The sequence below is a fragment of the Gobius niger genome (assembly GCF_951799975.1).
Source record: "Gobius niger genome assembly, chromosome: 19".
Taxonomy (NCBI): Eukaryota; Metazoa; Chordata; class Actinopteri; order Gobiiformes; family Gobiidae; genus Gobius; species Gobius niger.
The window spans coordinates 21,344,808-21,363,036 of NC_136870.1; the positions used below are offsets into that span (position 1 = coordinate 21,344,808).

At 40.3% G+C, this 18,229-nt stretch overlaps 1 protein-coding gene across 2 annotated transcripts in view; it reads left to right on the forward strand.

Moving 5' to 3' along the window:
• Positions 1-18,229, forward strand: part of mta3 (metastasis associated 1 family, member 3) — a 59,969-nt gene that overhangs the window by 24,472 nt on the left and 17,268 nt on the right. For both annotated transcript variants that reach the window (XM_079577152.1, XM_079577153.1), the window contains exons 6-14: positions 585-702; positions 1,971-2,073; positions 4,212-4,311; positions 6,488-6,676; positions 12,542-12,616; positions 13,458-13,516; positions 13,665-13,783; positions 16,974-17,131; positions 17,556-17,778. In XM_079577152.1, coding sequence (XP_079433278.1) covers positions 585-702; positions 1,971-2,073; positions 4,212-4,311; positions 6,488-6,676; positions 12,542-12,616; positions 13,458-13,516; positions 13,665-13,783; positions 16,974-17,131; positions 17,556-17,778 — 1,144 coding nt within the window. The remainder of the gene's footprint in view (positions 1-584; positions 703-1,970; positions 2,074-4,211; positions 4,312-6,487; positions 6,677-12,541; positions 12,617-13,457; positions 13,517-13,664; positions 13,784-16,973; positions 17,132-17,555; positions 17,779-18,229) is intronic.

The following is an 18,229-nucleotide window of genomic DNA, read 5'->3' on the forward strand; positions in this document are numbered from 1 at the left end:
TAACATTGAAATAACGTATTTGATTTTTTTTTAAAGCATACATTTCACATACATTTAAAATTCACATTGTGATGACACAAAAAAAATCTTCCTTAGGGAGTGGTTCAATGGGATACACTGAGCACATGAGTTGATTTAAATCACAAATTGTTATAAACTTCTTCCAATTTCTTCTGTGTCGTATCATCTGGGTTTATTAGATTATTCTGGAAATGATTGACAGCTACGAAACCAATTCATGGGCCCATACCAGACTGAATTGTCTAAAAAAAAGAACACAGATTTGAGCCCTCGTTAGTGCATTGTGACTGACTGTGACCCAGAATAGCTCAAACATTGACTGGCGCCCTCACAGACGCTAAAATCTGGGTTACCTCTTTGATGCCTTGATTTAGTCGTACAGGTGGAAGCAGAAGTTTGCCAGAATAACATATCATAACATAACAATGAATAATCAGCCATTATCGGACTGGATCGTATTGAATAAAGGCAACCAACCCTAATATAATCTTGATTATTATAACTGCTCAAGTCTGGTAAATAGTTGTTCTTTGTAAAGTTAACCCACATGTGTTTGTTGGCAGGATACTTTCTTCTACTCGCTGGTGTACGACCCCACACAGAAGACGTTGCTGGCCGACAAAGGAGAGATCCGAGTGGGCCCTCGCTTTCAGGCCGACGTGCCCGAAATGCTACAAGAAGGTCAATCCAGTCACATTATTACAGCCATATCTTTTGATGTTTTGGTTTATATTAGATGATTAAAGGTTTTTTTAGAGTGTGATTTAGTCCAGTTTTAGCTCAGTCAGATGCTTTTTTTGGCAGTGCTAATGATTGCCAGGTATAGTTCAGAAAAGTGGTTCCCAAAGTGGGGTCTTGGAACTAGGGATGTAAAGATCCGATGTTCAGTATTGGTATTGGTAGCCGATCAGGCTTTTTTATTGGATCGGATTTGAGGACTAGAAGGGTCCGATGCAAGACGGCCGGGACTCTGCGGTCATGGATCTGCAGCGGCTCCAGTCCACTTCGGGGTTTATCGCAGAACAGTGCTAAACCTGGAGCCGCTGCAGATCCAGGACCACAGATTCACGGCCTTCATGCTATCGCTAAGCTAGGATACTGATTTGATTTATTTGATTTGATTTATTCTTATTATTGTGTCATGCACATAAGTAAGTGCTCAGCCCTCATGGGTTTACAAGACACATTTCAAAACAAAATTCAGATGGAGCTGCCAAAATAAAATCACAGAAACTGTACAATCAATCAGAACAGAACAACATCCATATCTCAGAGGAGGATATAAATTAATTTGCCTACAACACCTGCTTCTGAAAAACGTTTTAATTTAAAATTCAAAGCTAAAGCCAAAGCCTCTTTCATGTTTATAAAACAAATTGTAAAACTACTGTAATATCCATAGTCTATATTATATAATGACATATATTATGTAAAAATATAATAATACAAAAAGACTGTATCGGATCGGTGTCGGCCAGATGAAGTGTCAAAAATGCTTCTCTTCAATGCAGGTGCTCTGAAAAAAAGTTTAATGTAATAGGAAATGTATGTGTATTTGTTAAATGCACTGCTTTCAATCCGTGTATAGCCCACAGTCAATGATTTGTTATTTTCTACATAACTTTAGGCTGTTAAACATTGCAAATTATTATTATTAACACAGGGAATGATCATTATTGTGGGGACCTGAGGCATCTTTGCAATGATAAGGGGGTCGAGTCGGACCTTGGGAATGGCTGGTTTTTGAAGTAGTGCCAGAAGTAATAAATCAAAGTGAGGTTTCATTCAAGCGAAAGAAACAAAAATAGAGATGCTTGTTTACGAAAACGTGCAGATATCGTCTGCCAGATGAGGAATAAAAATGGGTCAAGGCTTATACGTGTCATTTATCATCAGGAAAAGATGCACAACTAATTAAAAAGTAACTAAACTTGTATCTTCTGCTTCAGGAGAGGAAGACGACAGGGACCAAGCCAAACTCGAGGAGAAACTTTGGGACCCCGAGTGTCCGCTCACCAACAAACAGATCGACCAGTTCTTAGTCGTGGCACGGTCTGTATATTTTTTTATTTTTTGGGAGAATGTATGTTTAGTTCTGAAGTGATACAACATACAGTCACTGCCTACATGCCTTTTCTTTTCTCAACTAATTATGCAAATGTTCCCCTTCCGATTCTAAGAGGAGGAAGTCAGACAAATTGGCTTGTACTTGTGTAATGTCTGAAGCAATTTGCACGGCTCCTGTGACAGTCTTAAGTGGGTACGAGCTGCAGCCTGATACCCTTGAGATCCAGGTGAAAAAGATACAAGTTCCTTTTCCTTTCCCTAAACGCTGGCTTCTGTTAGAGCCAGCGTATTCATGGTGAGTGTTGATACCTGCTCCTCTAAGGTCCATAAAATTACATGTGAGGTGCCCCAGGGTTCAATTTTAGGCCCGGTGCTTTTTAACTTATATATGCTCCCTCTTGGTGATGTCATCTGGAGACATGGAGTCAACTTCCACAGTTATGCTGATGATACACAGTTATACGTCTCCATGTCTCCTGATGACACCAGGCCATTGGATGCACTTCTTAACTGCTTTTAAGATATCAAATTCTGGATGGCAGAAAACTTTCACCAGCTTAACCAGGACAAAACTGAAATGTTAACCTGATGCCCAGAGAGAGAAACTTTTACCCGAACTACAGTCACTGTCTATTAATCCTTCCTCACAGGTGAAAAACCTGGGTGTGATTTTTTTGACTCTGAGCGGACTTTTAATCCACACATTAAGAATATCACAAAGATAGGTTTTTACCATCTAAAGAACATAGCCAGAGTCCGCCCCATTCTCTCAACACAGAGCATGCTTTTATCACCAGTCGTATCGACTACTGTAATGCCCTGTTTTCTGGTCTTCCCAAAAAGAGTATCTCAGGTTTACAACTTTTACAACATTCAGCCGCTCGTGTTCTGACAAAGACCAGGAGGCGGGACCACATTACACCGGTTTTAGAATCGCTGCATTGGCTCCCCGTGTGTTTCAGGATCAACTTTAAAGTTATTTTAATGGTTTTTAAATGTCTTAAAGGAGCTATACCTGATTGTACCAAGAAACAGGGTCACTCAAATTTCAAATTGCTGTTTTCTGGTCCAAACTCATCTCAAACTTTCCTAATGCATTTACAACATCAAAATTCATCACAGGGACTGAGTTTAAACCAGGTTTCACAGCTTTCAGCGAGGAAAACTGTCACTTCACTGTAAAAAATCCCTAGTAGCCTGACATTTTATGACTGTTTAAAAGGCTTTAAAACCAGAGTTTTTTTGGATTAATGTCTGCTTTTAGCATATACTAAAGGACAACATTTTTTTTATTCCAATAGAGAAAATTAAAAAAAATCAAGGATAGCTCCTTTAATGGTCTTGGTCCTTCTTATCTTTCATAACTGCTTTTACCTTAGGAACCTTCACAGCCCCTTCGCTCCTCCGACAGGGGTCTCCTGGTTATTCCTAAAGTCAACAAAAAGACTCATGGTGAGGCGTCTTTCCAATATTACGGCCCTCGCCTCTGGAACGACCTGAGGAGGAGCTCAGGGCTGCAGAGAACGTTCATGTTTTTAGAGCTTGCTCAAGACCCACCTTTTTAGCTTAGCTTTAACTGAAATTTATTTAGTCCTAATATAATATATATGGGAGGTTGTGCCAGGCGCATTGTTTTAAATATTGTAATCTGTAAAGCACTTTGTGATACCTTTCGGTATGGAAAGCGCTGTATAAATAAAGTTTGATTGATTGATTGATAGAGCTGTCTGTGCATGTTCACGGTCTATTATACAAGAGGAGGTGTTGCTTTTCATTCCAGTAGGTGCCCACTCGAGGACATGTCACACAAAATCAAATCTTTATGCGTTTAACCATGTTACAATGTTCCGAGAAGTATCTAGAGTAATGTTTGGCTTCATTCACAAGGTTTGGTTTGGGATTCCCTGAATAATATCGTTGCATAACAGATGGCAACCCAGAAGTCTCTGCATTTTTAAAGTCCTTGCACTCAAACTGCATTTATTCCGGTGCTGTTGATTTGCTGCTAAAAGTTGGGTCCTATAATGTGATTCGTGTCCGCTTTAATGGATGGAATCATTTTCACTGGTCAAACTTGAGTGCGTGTGTGTTACATCGGTTCAAATGTCTCGTTCCTCTTTCAGGGCAGTGGGGACTTTCGCCCGGGCTCTAGACTGCAGCAGCTCCGTCAGACAGCCCAGTTTACACATGAGCGCAGCCGCCGCTTCTCGAGACATCACACTGGTGAGACTCTCATTACACTTCCCAACCCAGCGGAGACTTTGCATTAGGGAAGGATCGGAATACAAGCCCGAATGAAGCACAGTCGCCGGAGCACATGAATACTAGGGATTGTGTGATTCCTTTTTTTAAAAACTATTTCAATACTGACCTCTGGATTAAGGCAGGACAATAAGGAAAACGGTGTTGACATAAATGTAAGAAAAACTGTATTGCTGGTTTCCTGTAGTTTTATGTTTTCATATAAAACCACATTGTATGTAACCTGGCTAACGCCATGCTGCTGTGTGCGCTCAAATTATTTCGAACTGCACAACAGCCTGGGGACCATGGCCCAAATTTTCCGGTGGATTTGGGAACCAATCACAGAGCGAGGAGGGACGCAAGACGATGACGCACTATTCGATATACGGAAGCTTGTAGTTTATTTACGGATGAAAAACAAAAAAAGTTTATTTACGCATCAAACATGACAGCAGCAGACACGATGGTATTTTTCGATCAAGCTTTAGACCTTGTTCTAAATAATTTAGCTCCAAAGTTTACAGCGGGTACGTCATACGTCATCTCATACGATGATACGATTGGCTGTGGCTACGTGCAGACGCATGAGACTTTTTTTTTTTTTCGTATCGCCCAATAAACGACTATGGACGATCGTAAACCACACCTCTCCTACGAGAAAATGAATTGGTCGTCCCCAGACTAAATATCACTTGTGATTTTAGTCTGGTGTTAGCCAGGCTACATTGTATGCCTAATAATGGCCAAAATAGCAGTGTTAATGTTGGCAACATATTTTAATTGACCCCTCCTGGAACCGCCACCTTAACGTGGTGGAGGGGTTTGAGCGCCCGAATGATCTGGGGGCTCTGTTGTCGGGGGCTTCGTGCCCCTGGTCGGGTCTCCCATGGCAAACAGGTCCTAGGTGACGGGTCAGACAAAGAGCGGCTTTTGAGAGACCAACAGGCCCGTTTAATCATGAGGCCGTCCTCCCGTGGACCCACCACCTGCAGGAGGAGCCATAAGGGGCTGGTGCAATGTGTTTTGGGCAGCTCCAATGGCTACCCCCACGACAAGTGGAAGAAGATGGATGGATGGATTTTATTTGAGTTTTAGTCTTAGTCTTTTGACAAAGATGTAATTCAATTTTAGTCGAGATTTAGTCAAAAAAATATTTTCAATTTTAGCCTAGTTTTCGTCATCTAAAATTGCAAGTAAATTTAGTCGACTTTGCGTTAATAATATTCATTATAATCATATTTAATGAAGGTCCTCTGCTTCATGGAGCTTCTCCCACATGAACAAAGCTCAGAGCTGTTCTTTTGGCAGAGAATTCACATGGTGTGAGTCGCTTTCAAACTGTCAGTAGAAGTTTGGATGAGTTAAGTCTCTCCTTTTTATTTTTATTTCGTCTTATTTTAGCGAAAATATCTGTCATAGTTTTAGTCATAGTTTTAGTCTCATGAAAAATGTGTAATTTAGTTTTAGTTCAGTTTTAGTCAGCAAAAATAAAATATTTAGTCTCGATTTTAGTCAAAGTGACGAAATCAACACTTCAAAGTAGCCAATATTTTCAGCGACAAAATCTAAAAAATGGATAGATTCAAGTTGAAAGATTTTTCAGAGGGATTTTGGATCTGGTTGAGTTTTTGTATGAGCTATTTAGGCATCAAAATGTTATTTGTTTACGTTTCCAAGGTCAGTAAATCAGATTAGGAGTTGGATATTGGTAACCTCAGCCTTTTCTCCAGTTCAGCTTTACCCAAATTTAAAAGCTAGAAACAGCCTATAGGCCAGTCATTTGGAAGTTAACTGATCTAAATAGATCTTCTTGCTTGCATTGTTTCTGTTGTCATTGGGTTTTGCCACTCTTTTGTTGCTTTTTTGGGGCTCTTTTCATTGAGTTTTTTGGACCATTTGTGTCACTTTTAGTTGTTGTTTTTTTGTGCTACTTTTCATTGAGTTTTTTTTAATCACTTTTCAATGTCTTTTTTGCTGTGTTTTCATCCTCGTTTTTCTTTTCTTTTTGTCGCAATTGTGAGGCTTTTTTCACGAAGCTTTTATTTTTGGGTAAAACCAAATTGGAGAAAATTTGCTCGGTTCAGGTGGTGGTTAAAACAGCCTTAAAGCAGAATGTTTACTAATTAGTATCCTATATGTGTTCCCTTGTCTGTAGTTTCACGCAATGGACACCCTTCATCGCCATAACTACGACCTCTCGAGTGCCCTGTCCGTGCTGGTGCCCACGGGGGGCCCGGTGCTGTGTCGGGACGAGATGGAGGAGTGGAGCGCCTCCGAAGCCGCCATGTTCGAGGAGGCGCTGGAGAAATACGGCAAAGACTTCAACGACATCCGACAAGACTTCGTAAGTGCTCGGAAAGAATGTTTAATGACCAGAAACATGACCAGGTACTTGGAATCATTGCATTTAACATTGCATTAGCGCTTTTACAGATCAGGATGTTGGGTTTTAATTGCTTTAACGCCCTTAAGTACAGCTCTAGTCGAGTTCAGTCCAGTCGTAAGGAGCTTGAGAAATGTGAAACTGCTGCTCAAAACTGCTGCAAAAGTGACTGAACTTTATGTTTGAAAAATGAATGACCCCGGTTTGGTTTTCTTCTCGCTAATCTGTGGAGTGGTTTGATAAATAATTCAGCAGGATAATGGTCATTATGATTAAAAAAATATCAGACTCAATATTCATTTTTTATATTACAAGTCTGTTCTGTTTGAAATCACACACTCGCAAGCATAATATCACTGTGACATCGAGGAGTAGGTTATAAGGGAGCATTGTGCTAAATTTACTTTTCCCTCGATAGGTAGAACCCAGAAGTGTCCTCCGTATTTTTATTTTTTTCAAAGCCCATAAACCATCACCGTATTTTGTTCTGCGTCTTATCACAGCTCTGTTCGCAAAATGGTGCCTTGTTTTGTTTTGTTTTTTGCCTTTTTTTTCATGATTAATTCTCACCACAGCCGGTGAACGCTACAGTATTTTTTCAATACTCTCAGATTAATTAAAATGATCAAATGTGAACGGTCACCTCTGTAGCCTCTGTAATGCCTGTAACTTTCTCTTGTCTGCGACTCCAGTTTTCTTCCTGCCTCCATTGGTATTATTTTTTCTAAACTAGTTAAAACCAGGTCGAAACCTGGTCTAAACTAGTTGAAACCTGTTCGAAACTTGGACTAAGCGAGTCGAAACCTGGTTGAAACTAGTCGAACCCTGGTCAAAACTAGTTGAAATCTGGTCCAAACTAGTTGGAACCAGGTTGAAACCAGTCTAAACCAGAATAAACCAGTCCAAATATACACCAGTCCAAACCAGCACAAACCAGTCAAAAAAAAAAAAAAAAAAAAAAAAATGGATATTTTGAGTATTACTTCAACCGAATGGTAGAGATGGGCAGAACTAGAAATAGCACAAGTAATAAAGTCAATGGTTTGATAAAGCAACATTCGGTTAAGATCCAATAAAGTGTCCCCTACCAAAGGGTTGAGCAAACTATTAAAGGGTTTCAAAATCATGGCAATAAATCTAAATTTATTGGAAAATTATGACATTGCTCAAGACATTTTATTGTATAAGTTCGTCGTAAATATCCAAATTATGATCTAATAATATCGAGATCTGAGTTATAAGTACATTGGGTTGGCTGAAGGCAAAAGGCTTTGTTTTTTATATGACCCTCACAAACAGTTCAGTTGGTGTATGCTTCATTTGTTCGTCATAGAAAGTTGCCTTAAGATTCTTATAGCCGATGAAACAGCTGCTCAACATCAACCTAGACCGTGTTCGTTTTGTAATTTGTTTTGAGGCTGAAGTCGAAGCTGTCGTCTGGCGGCTCAGAAAAACGTCTTTTTCAAAAACCCGAGCGATACGTGATCGGAAGAAAAGACAAATGTGTTTATTTTGACGGCTGTGAACGAGACACAAAGAATCTGAATGAAAACATGCCAGAACCATCGCAGCTGTTTGTTCTGTGTCTGACGATCGCAAATGTTCCTTGGTCTCGAATCGAACAAAAAACTTTTCTCCCAGAAGACGGACAATGGATGTTTTTTTCTCAGGCAGACGATTTACAGTAATTCAATTCTTCTATTGTTATGGCAAAGCTACACCTGGAATTGGCTGCTTTCTTTAAAGTAACAATTCAACATCCAGCGTGAAGGCGATTATGAAGAGCTTAGAAACTTGTTACTTTTCCCACAAATACGGCATAAAGGCTAATTTATTCCAGTTTCATACAGAAGGGTAGTTACTGTCACTGCATAATGCGCCCAGCCAGTGTTATCAGGTCACCAACAGGAGGCAGAAATTGGGCAGTGATTAAAAACAAACCTGGCGGCACTTGCAATGTTTTTTACACCAAAAAAAATAGTCATAAAAAGTTGAAAAAGATGGTTTGCTTGCAGCTTGTTGTAATCACTTTCTTTTAGGGGGTGTAATATGCAAAATCGACTCTTAAGAACTTTTTTTTTAGAACTTTTTAACAACTTTTTATCAATTAGAGGTCGACCGATATATCGGGCCGATATTTGGGGATTTTACAATATCAGCCGGTCTAGCACCAATAAAAGCCGATATTGACTTCCTAGGCCTCAGACAAACATCATGATTATTAGCTACAAGTTAAATATGGACATGCTACATGTCATTTTGAAGCATAGAACCTGGAGAATTCAATCTGAGTTAGTTTTAACCTTTGTAATTTCTCACCGTGCAAAATGCCGCAGCAATATGCTAGTGCTAACGGCAACTAATCAATGCTGGGTCAGAAACGGATTCAATTACCCAACATTTTTTTTGGTTTATTTGGTAGGGACAGTGCAAGTTAATGAACAAGCCACACCGGATTAATTAATAAAATGAAAATGACCTCTGCTGGAGTGGCCAAGTTTTTGTTTTTACAGTGTTAAAGGGACTATACGGAGTGTATAGTGTGTTAAAGTTATTTGTGTTTTCCTCCCCCTACATTTTCCCGCAATGTCTTGTGCAGAATGAGCCCAACCATATTCACCACAACTGCCTCTAAAATCCTGCACTGTCACTCAAAAAGATGTCGATTCGGGTCCAAAGTGCCGTCATGCACGAGCTGCAGTTACGTGTAAGACCTGAGGTGGCAGTAGTGAGTATAAAAATGACCAACCTCTAGCCCCTTTAAAGACCAGACATTTGAAGAAAAAAAAAAAGAAAACGGCCAAAAAATCTGTCAAGAACATCAGCTGAGTATATCTGCATCAGCCAATAAAAATCTCCAAAAAAATTAGCCTTAAAAGGTATCGGTCGACCTATAGTTAGTGTTCTCTGGAGCGGTGTTTCGAACCACCCTGTACACCTTTGAGTGATTTTTGACTCTTTACCAGTGGCTATTCTTGTCAACGCAGCAGCAGCTCCAAAAAAGCTGCTGAGCCACATGAGCCACACTGACCTTTTTTTTTCTCCCTTTACTCAAACTGCAACGGAGTGAAGCTTCTGGATATTTAGTTTCAGCTGTTTTAGATCAATACTGCATTTTCTAACCATCAAAGTGTAAAATAGTGATTAGTGAAGTTTGTTTAACTCCTTTTTTAAACCACTCCACCATAGTACCACCTTTGTTCAGGATTAGAAGCTAGAAATTAGAATTCTCCCTACTACCCCATTGAGGAGGGTAGTACTGAATGATCTACAATCCACCTTTAGAGCAAGGAATGATGACTTCAGTTAAATGATACGTTCGAAGGCACTTTTCAATTATCAAATCCAGTCTACTTTGAATGGTTTCCCTCTATAATGAACTTGCCTGAATGAGAACTTTTTAAATCCTCCTCCATTGCTTATTATTATGCCGAGTGAGGGCCCGTTTTCACGTCCTCGGTCGGTGCTTGCGCAGCTTTTTGATTTCATTGAAGCTCTTGGCGGCGATCGAGTCCATTAAAGACTTTCAGAGACTGGACGTGCAGCAGGTGCCTATGAATATGTATGAACCACTGGAATTGAAAGACGGGGGATACAATTTAAATACATTACGGGCCTGGTGGGGATGATGCGTGGCTTTATATGCAAATAAAGCAAGTTGTAGATGAAGGAACGGAGAGTTGTTGTTGACATTTTTTGGAGGTGAAGTCAGATGTGTCCAGATTGAGATGGTCTGAGCATGTACTTTGTGTTTAAAAGCAGAAGTGCTTGTCCTGGCTCAGCAAACAACCTTTCCCACAAGTTTGGTGGTGATCCACTCTGCAGTAGACTTTTCCTCTTAAATGAGTTGTAGTTGGATGTACAATATTCCTCTCTCCCTTTGCCTTTTCTGTGAGCGTAGTATTTACTCTCAGGACAATTAATGAGTTAAGAAATCACAACTTGGTCCAACACCTGCAGTTGCACATATGGCCTCTAGGGGCAAGAATTACTTGGCACTGCTTTAATTTTGTGGAATTATGAAACTTGTAGTTAAAAGTATAATTTCTCGCAATGTGTGCCAGTTCAACAAGAAGTCAGTAAGTCAGTTGCAAAGTACTTAATCATAGTCTCTTAACTCCCGCCTTTATTGAGCGCATTCAGTTCAGTTTTACCCAAATCTAAAAGCTTCTCGTCTGGAGTTTACAGACTATTGGCCAGATTAACGCCTCATTTGGAAGCTAAGACTTTTTTTTTTTTTCTTTGCGGAATTTTTTATCACATTTTTTTCTTTTCATCTTTTTTCTTTTAATCTTTATTTTGCTTTTGTTTTTTAGACACTTTTTTTGGGGTCTTTTTTTTTGGATCACGCTTTAGTCGTGCTTTTGTCGCTTTTTTATTGTGTTATTGTTACTTTTCCAGCACTTTGTCACTTTTTACATTTTTCATCACTTTTTAATCGTGTTTTTGCCACTCGTGTTTTTCCATCCTCGTTTTCGTTGCCATTTCAGCGTGTTTTTTTTTTCAGGAAGCGTTTAGATTTGGGTAAAGCCAAACTGGAGAAAATGTGCTTGGTTAAGAGGTTAAAAAAATATCCCACTATAAACTATGAAATACAATGAAATACAACTTACTTAGGGTGAAAAATAAAGCATTACATTAGAGAAATGTGACGACAAATGCAAATAAATGTACAGACAATAAAACATTTATTTTTGGACTCAATATTTATCCATCATTTATTGAGCAATAAGTCAATACAGTAATTATCGTGACAGCCCTACCTTTGTCAGTCATGTCCACAAACTATTTGTATTGAATAACAAAAAGAAAGTATGTAGACTTAACAGACTAGTACAGCACGCAGATGGACTTTGGTTATAAGGGTGGAATAATGTCCAGTGAACAGGAGGCTGTTTAAGAGCTTTGATTTCCAACCAGGGACCTTCAGTTTGGGTTCCCAGAGCTTCTGAAAAAAGGGGTTCAAACTATAGTGGATAGAATTGTAATGAAGGGCTGACTTTGTAGAGTTTTGTATTGATTATTACCTTCAAGATTAGTATAAAGGACTATATTTTTTGTAAATAATACAGCGGTTCATCACTATGGCAAGGATTATTTGAGTCTCTGATGTGTCCAACGATAAAAGAGATTTATGGATGTTGTGAAAGAACATGAAGTCGTGAGAGCAGATGATTCTTTTGGAAAGTCTTTTGAAGGCGATGTCAGTTTATTTACTACGGTGAGTCACTGCTGTCACCGTCAGACAGAAGGCTTCACTCTCTTGTCTGCGCTCATTATCTTTGACGGCCTTAATTTCCACCTGTCAACAGTTCTTCGGCAGTAAATAAATATGTCTCTATAGCAACACAACGCAATCTATTGTCCTGCCCAAACAGCCCGGAGAATCGGCCTTTGAGTCAGTCCGAATGTGCCCTTTATCAGTTGTGAAGATGAACATTGAGGATTACAAAGCAAGTGAACTGAATTTGTTTGATTTAACAAGCAATAATATACAGAGTCAGTGTAATACTAAATTCCCAAAAGCAGATTTAAAAGTGTTAAAAGTGTGGAAAACCTGTACGTTCAGTTCCTCACTTATTTTCCTTTGTTTGCCCTGTGCGTCCGAACTAAAGTGATTTTGGTCCATTTTAAAAACAGAGTCAGAGCTTTTCTCAATGTAATGTGATTCAACGTCCCTGAAACACATTATTCCAACAGGAGCCTGCTCTGTCTCGTACATTTACATCGGCCTTTTGTTCCCTGATGGTGCGTGTTGCATGGAATATTAACCAAGACTCCTTTTCTGTCTTTCTTTCTGTTTTGTCCATATTTGGTCGTGTGCAGCTGCCCTGGAAGTCCTTGACCAGCATCATAGAGTATTACTACATGTGGAAGACCACGGACAGATACGTGCAACAGGTGAGACCAGACTGGGTTCTGAGATGACCCTATTTTCCGGACTATAAGTCGCCCAGGAGTGCAAAAAATTCCTAATGAGTTAAAAAGCAACAGGCTGAATAGGCGTACAGTGTGCTAGCGTAACGCATTGATGGTTAGCAACATGAAGCACAAACAACGAACTAACGCCCTGTCCATACAAAGTCAAGCTGAGGACCAAATGCAAAGATGTTTTATCAGTCCAGTGTATTGTCCATATGAGCCCGGTGTTTTGGGGGTCTGTAAACGATCATTTTCCAAACTAGGTCCCAGAGTGGAAAGATCTCAAAACGCTGTTTACCTGGTGCCGTAGTTACAACATCGCCGCAACATTTACTGCAACTTTTTTATGATGGTTTTACTCCGCTCCTCTTTGCGCCACTGCAGTCCACAAGCCACAGGTGACAATAGAAAAACACGTCCGAGTCAGTCTGTGTTTTGGATTGACCTTAAAAGTCACTGACAGGTTTTTCTGCTTTAGTCCCGTTACATCTGACGAATAAACTCTCCTCCTCGTCTCTTCTGTAGATCGTAAATTCTTGAGTCAGTTTAATTTTTACTGTTTGCGTTCCACAAAAGTTTACTGCGCATGCGCCCTCAACATCTTGTTCTATTACCTGTGTTAGTGTCACAGCGCCTCATACAGGCCTGGAAGATGAATTGCGCCGTTTTCACAGACCTGAGTCGACCCATGTGGACTCACCACCTAATTTCCCGCAGTCGCATTTCTCTGCTGCCTTCATTTGTCACATTGGGAAATAATAATGTATGTGCTATTGATTCAGGTCTTTGTTTTTAATGAGCTGTTGTTTGTTTCCTGCAGAAGAGACTGAAGGCGGCGGAGGCAGAGAGCAAACTAAAGCAGGTCTATATTCCCACATAGTAAGTGCATTTCTCATACTGTACGTCCTGATTCATGTTGATTTATTTTGACCCTCCAAGGCCCACGTAGTTTATTTAAATGAGTCGTCAAAGTTATTCTGGACATTGTATCCAAGTGTCTTAAAACCTTTTCCTTCTCGTGTTGCAGTAACAAGCCGAACCCAAACCAGATTTCAATGACCAACGGCAAAATGGCCACGGTGAACGGAGCGGGACCCGGGGCCTTCCACACGGCGGGCGGAGGGCGCGCCTGCGAGAGCTGCTACAGTGAGTCCATCGTGCACAAAACCACTGTTACCGGTCAGACTGTTCTTCTGAACTGTTTGATGGAGATGAGACGAGCGTGAGGTTACTCTGCCTGAACACAATCTAGTTTCTGGTGTTTTTCTCAGTCCCAGCAGGGTTAAGTGGGCAATTTCCACTCTTTTCTTTGACCGTTGCTTCTGAAATTGATGTAAAATGCAATTAGAAAAGACTGAAAAGAGCTGTTGTTTTCAAATAAGTGTATCATCTATAAAACAGAGCCGTGCGTTCCTCAGTCCTCTGCTCAGCAGCCGACAGGAAAACGTCCAGACCTGTTCACCACAACTGCCTCTAAAATCCTGCACTGTCACTCAAAAGGTGTTAATTCGGTCCGAAGTGCCGTCATGCACGAGCTTAATATAGGAGGTGCAGTTACACGTTTGACCTGAGGTGGCAGTAGTGAGTATAAAATGGCAAACTTGCGTCTAGCCCCTTTACTAAATGATGAGTTAACACTTAATTCATCATCAACAATTCATTAGTGAATTGTGACCAACACTTAATAACTGTTTAATGAATAAGTGAAGTATGTGAATCTGGACCAAAAGTCATATCCCGATAAATTTTGGTTGAATATCGATATACGATGTGCATCCCGATATTTTTTCCGCAAAGTGAGAGCTGTGAAATGAACTATTAAGTCAAAGTCAAATACGAGTAGTTTTATTGATAACTCAATATAAAATGTAAACTGTTCCGTAAGGAGAACATTTAGATAAAAAAAATAAAAAATCTTAAATAAAAAAAACAAAAAAAACAAAATAAAGTGCTGAGTTTAAGAATAATATGAACTTTTTTTTTTTTTTTTTAAATCAGCTTTAGATCTTGAGACCTGTTTCATTTTGTTAACAGCTTATCTGAGTTTAAGTCTGAATCATGATGTACATGATATGGTCTAATTCCATATCTCATTTAAAAATATATCAATATATCTTAAATATCTATATATCGCCCAGCCCTATGAATAACTATTCATTATGAGTAAAGCATTAACTCTAATAGGTAAGTAGTTATTAAGTGTTAGCTACACCTCACTAATGAATTGATGATGATGAATTAAGTGTTAACTCATCATTTATTAAGGCTAAATAAGGTGTAGTTACTAGAAAGTGTCACTAATAGTTTTGAGAAGATAGTGGATCATTATTAGTTGCGGTAAAGTTCCGGTGCTTTGGAAAAGTTTGAATGCCGTACTGAATTTGTGGAGTTTGCTTGATTTTGTGCTTGTTGCAATCGCATCATCGTGAAAGGGACTGATTTGCTTCAGTTATTTCCGTCTGCGTTCACATGCACCACCTACAGACCGCTTCAAACACAGCACCATCGGCCACATGATCAGCCTCGTCACAGCTTCCCTCCGCAGTGGTCTTTTCTCTTAATACAGTGAGGCTGATGGTCGAGAACAGCCTCTGAAACGCCACACAGAGGTGAAGGCTTTACTGCACAGACGGAGGCTGGAGAGACGCGCCTCGCTGCTGTAAAGTAGATCCATTTTGCCTCCGAAAAATGTTCAAACGTCCAGTCCCTCAGCGTAAATTACACAACAATTTACGCTCCCAATCCTTTCTTCAAACCGAAAGTAGGTCGCCCTGAGGTCAGCCGTTCCTCTTTAGAGAGTGCAACAGAAGCCACTCAGAGATGCAGCGGCTGGAATCACACTGACTGACCCACTGAAAACCCCTTTAGGTTGATCTAAGCGGTGACTGTACCCATTCATAATGTATCCGATTATTTCACACACTTTTGAATTACTTTATACTTCCTCTTAGGGATGCACCGATACCACTTTTTCTAATACCGTTACGAGTACAGGGCATTTTCTTCAACTTACTTACTTTTTTCACAGCAGATTGGTTAGTATTTAGTTAATTTACTCATTTACATTTCCTTAAGTAAAGTAGGCGACACTTTTAATAGAAGTTATATCAAAATTTATGCTGATGCCATTTATTTATTTTATTTTCATTCAATATAATTTTACATTTTTGTTGCACTGTTCATCATAGACAGAAAAGCCCATGTCCAAAAGCTCCCCAATGCATGTGCTTTATTCATTTATCTGTTTTTATTTAACAATAGTATTGAGATGTTACTTAAATGGTCTCTTTTCGCCTTTACTTCAGTTCCATGTAGATTTTCTCCTGTGTTTTTAGCAACTTAGCGAGTAGCTACAGCGTTTTGCTGCAGCTCATTTTCGCTCAATATGGACATGCTGTATCTCTTGAATATGGATTTTCTGAGTACTTTTTAGTTGCTGGGTTAGTTTTTCATATGAATAAGCCCCTGGGCATAAAACGGCGTCAGAATGGCCTAAACTGCCAGCCGCGAGTTAGCAACATTAGCCTGTATCATGTGCGAACAACAGTTAGCTCTGGTTAAATCCAGCACAGTCTCTGATTTAGAGAGCACAGTCTGTAATAAAGTCAGCTCTATGTGGAATATTATATTTCCACTGAAGAATTCTCCAGTTTGTTTGTTTTCTCTCCTCAGCTGAGAGGTGCGCCCCGTAGCAGCGCTAGCCGCACGTCAAATGGTGTCGGTTTCTGGCATCGGGACCTCATTTATGAGTATGAGTACAAGCATGTGGTATTGGCCCGATACTGGTATCGGTATCGGTGCATCCCTACTTCCTCTTCTTCTATAAATCAACATTGATTGATGTGTTGTATTCAAATGTATTTGATTAAATTGGGGCTACGCAGACAAAATGGGAAACAAAGGATTTCCCTCTCATTACATGCACAGTTTGGCTTTTAAATTTAATTAAATTGTTAATTTCCGCAATCCCTCAAATTGCCAGAAGACATCATTATTACTGTAACAGGTGATACAATGTCCATTTCACAACCAGCCACAATATAATTTTTTGTAATAATCTCACACAGCCCTAGGTTTTAATTAGCATTTTGTTGATGTTGATGTTGATGCTGAAGCTAGACATGAAAAGCGTTTTGTGATCTTCTTTCATAAATCCTCATAGCCCTTTCAGCCGCATGTTTTCAAAATGCCAGTTCCTTGGTGACTGGTAAATTAATTTAGAGTGTCTTAGAGCAGGACACAGCAGATAAAGATGGATGAGCTGTGGGGTTTTGGGGCTTGTTGCTCCTCTCACCAGCGCTAATCGAAGTGCGTTTTGTTCCTGGTGAATTAACAGCGATGCAGTCGGCCCAGTGGTACTCGTGGGGCCCCCCGAACATGCAGTGCCGCCTGTGTGTGTCCTGTTGGATGTACTGGAAGAAGTACGGAGGTCTGAAGATGCCCAGCAGAGCCGAGGCCACAGAGGAGAGGACGTCCCCCAGTCCTGCAGCCAACGTAAGGGCAAAAACAAAGCTGACATGACATGTACATTATTATTAAAGCATAATGTGATCGACAGCTTGAACCCCCTCTTTTAAATGTTTAGGACAGTAATCTGGTTATTTCAAAGCCTCTGTGACGGAAGTACTCAGACCCTCCAGGGGCGGTCCTCACTTCCCTGTTGTATTATAAAGGAAAGCCTCGACCTTTTCTTTAAGAGGAACTCTGTTACCAGGCAACACCTCAGGCTTGCACCTTTTGTTTGCCTCATGAGTTCTGTTATAAGATAATTAACAGATATGGACCACTATTATTGTAAAACAAAATCTCCATTCATCTTTACAGACCTCCTTTCTGCCATGTGTTGTGCTCCCCTGCAGACTATTGGCACATTATGTTATTTTGCCCAGTCCTTATGCTTTTATTTGTGGTTGTGCAGGAGCCGCGCGCTCGGGGCCACGTGGCGCGTCAGTCCAATCACATGGTGCCGATGAGAAACAGCGGCAGTCCTAAGTCGTCCATGAAGACCAAGCAGGCCTTCCTGCTGCAGGCCACCCGCCTCACCAAACTGGCCCGGCACATGTGCCGTGACATCATCAAGCTGCGCCGGGCTGCGCGCCGGCCCTTTGTGCCTATTAACTGTGGGGCCGTAAAGGCAGAGTGTAAGAGCACCTTTAATTCCTCCTAACTCCTGCCACATGGACACCACACACCTCACCCCCCTGTCTGTTTTATTATTGTTATATTATTATTTTGGTTTTGTATCTCCCGCCCCTGATCCAATAAAGACTGCCTGTCCTCATTATCTGAGTTTGACCATTTTTCATTTTACCGCCTTCATTCTTTTGTTGATGCCATCGTGGGAATGTTGCACATGTTGAATAAACCCATTCAGAGCAAAAGCCCTGCTCGCACATACTCACACATAATTGCACATAATCACACGTAGTCGCACATAATCACGGCTTATGAATAAAATAGTTTAGTCTGAGTCAGCGTTTGCTTCACTTAGACGTAGAATGTATTTTACTGAAGCTGCATTTTGCACTGCTCTCTCTGAGGGTTCAGGACAGTTGATGATTGTTTGTCGATGTGTGTTTTGAGATTTAGGAG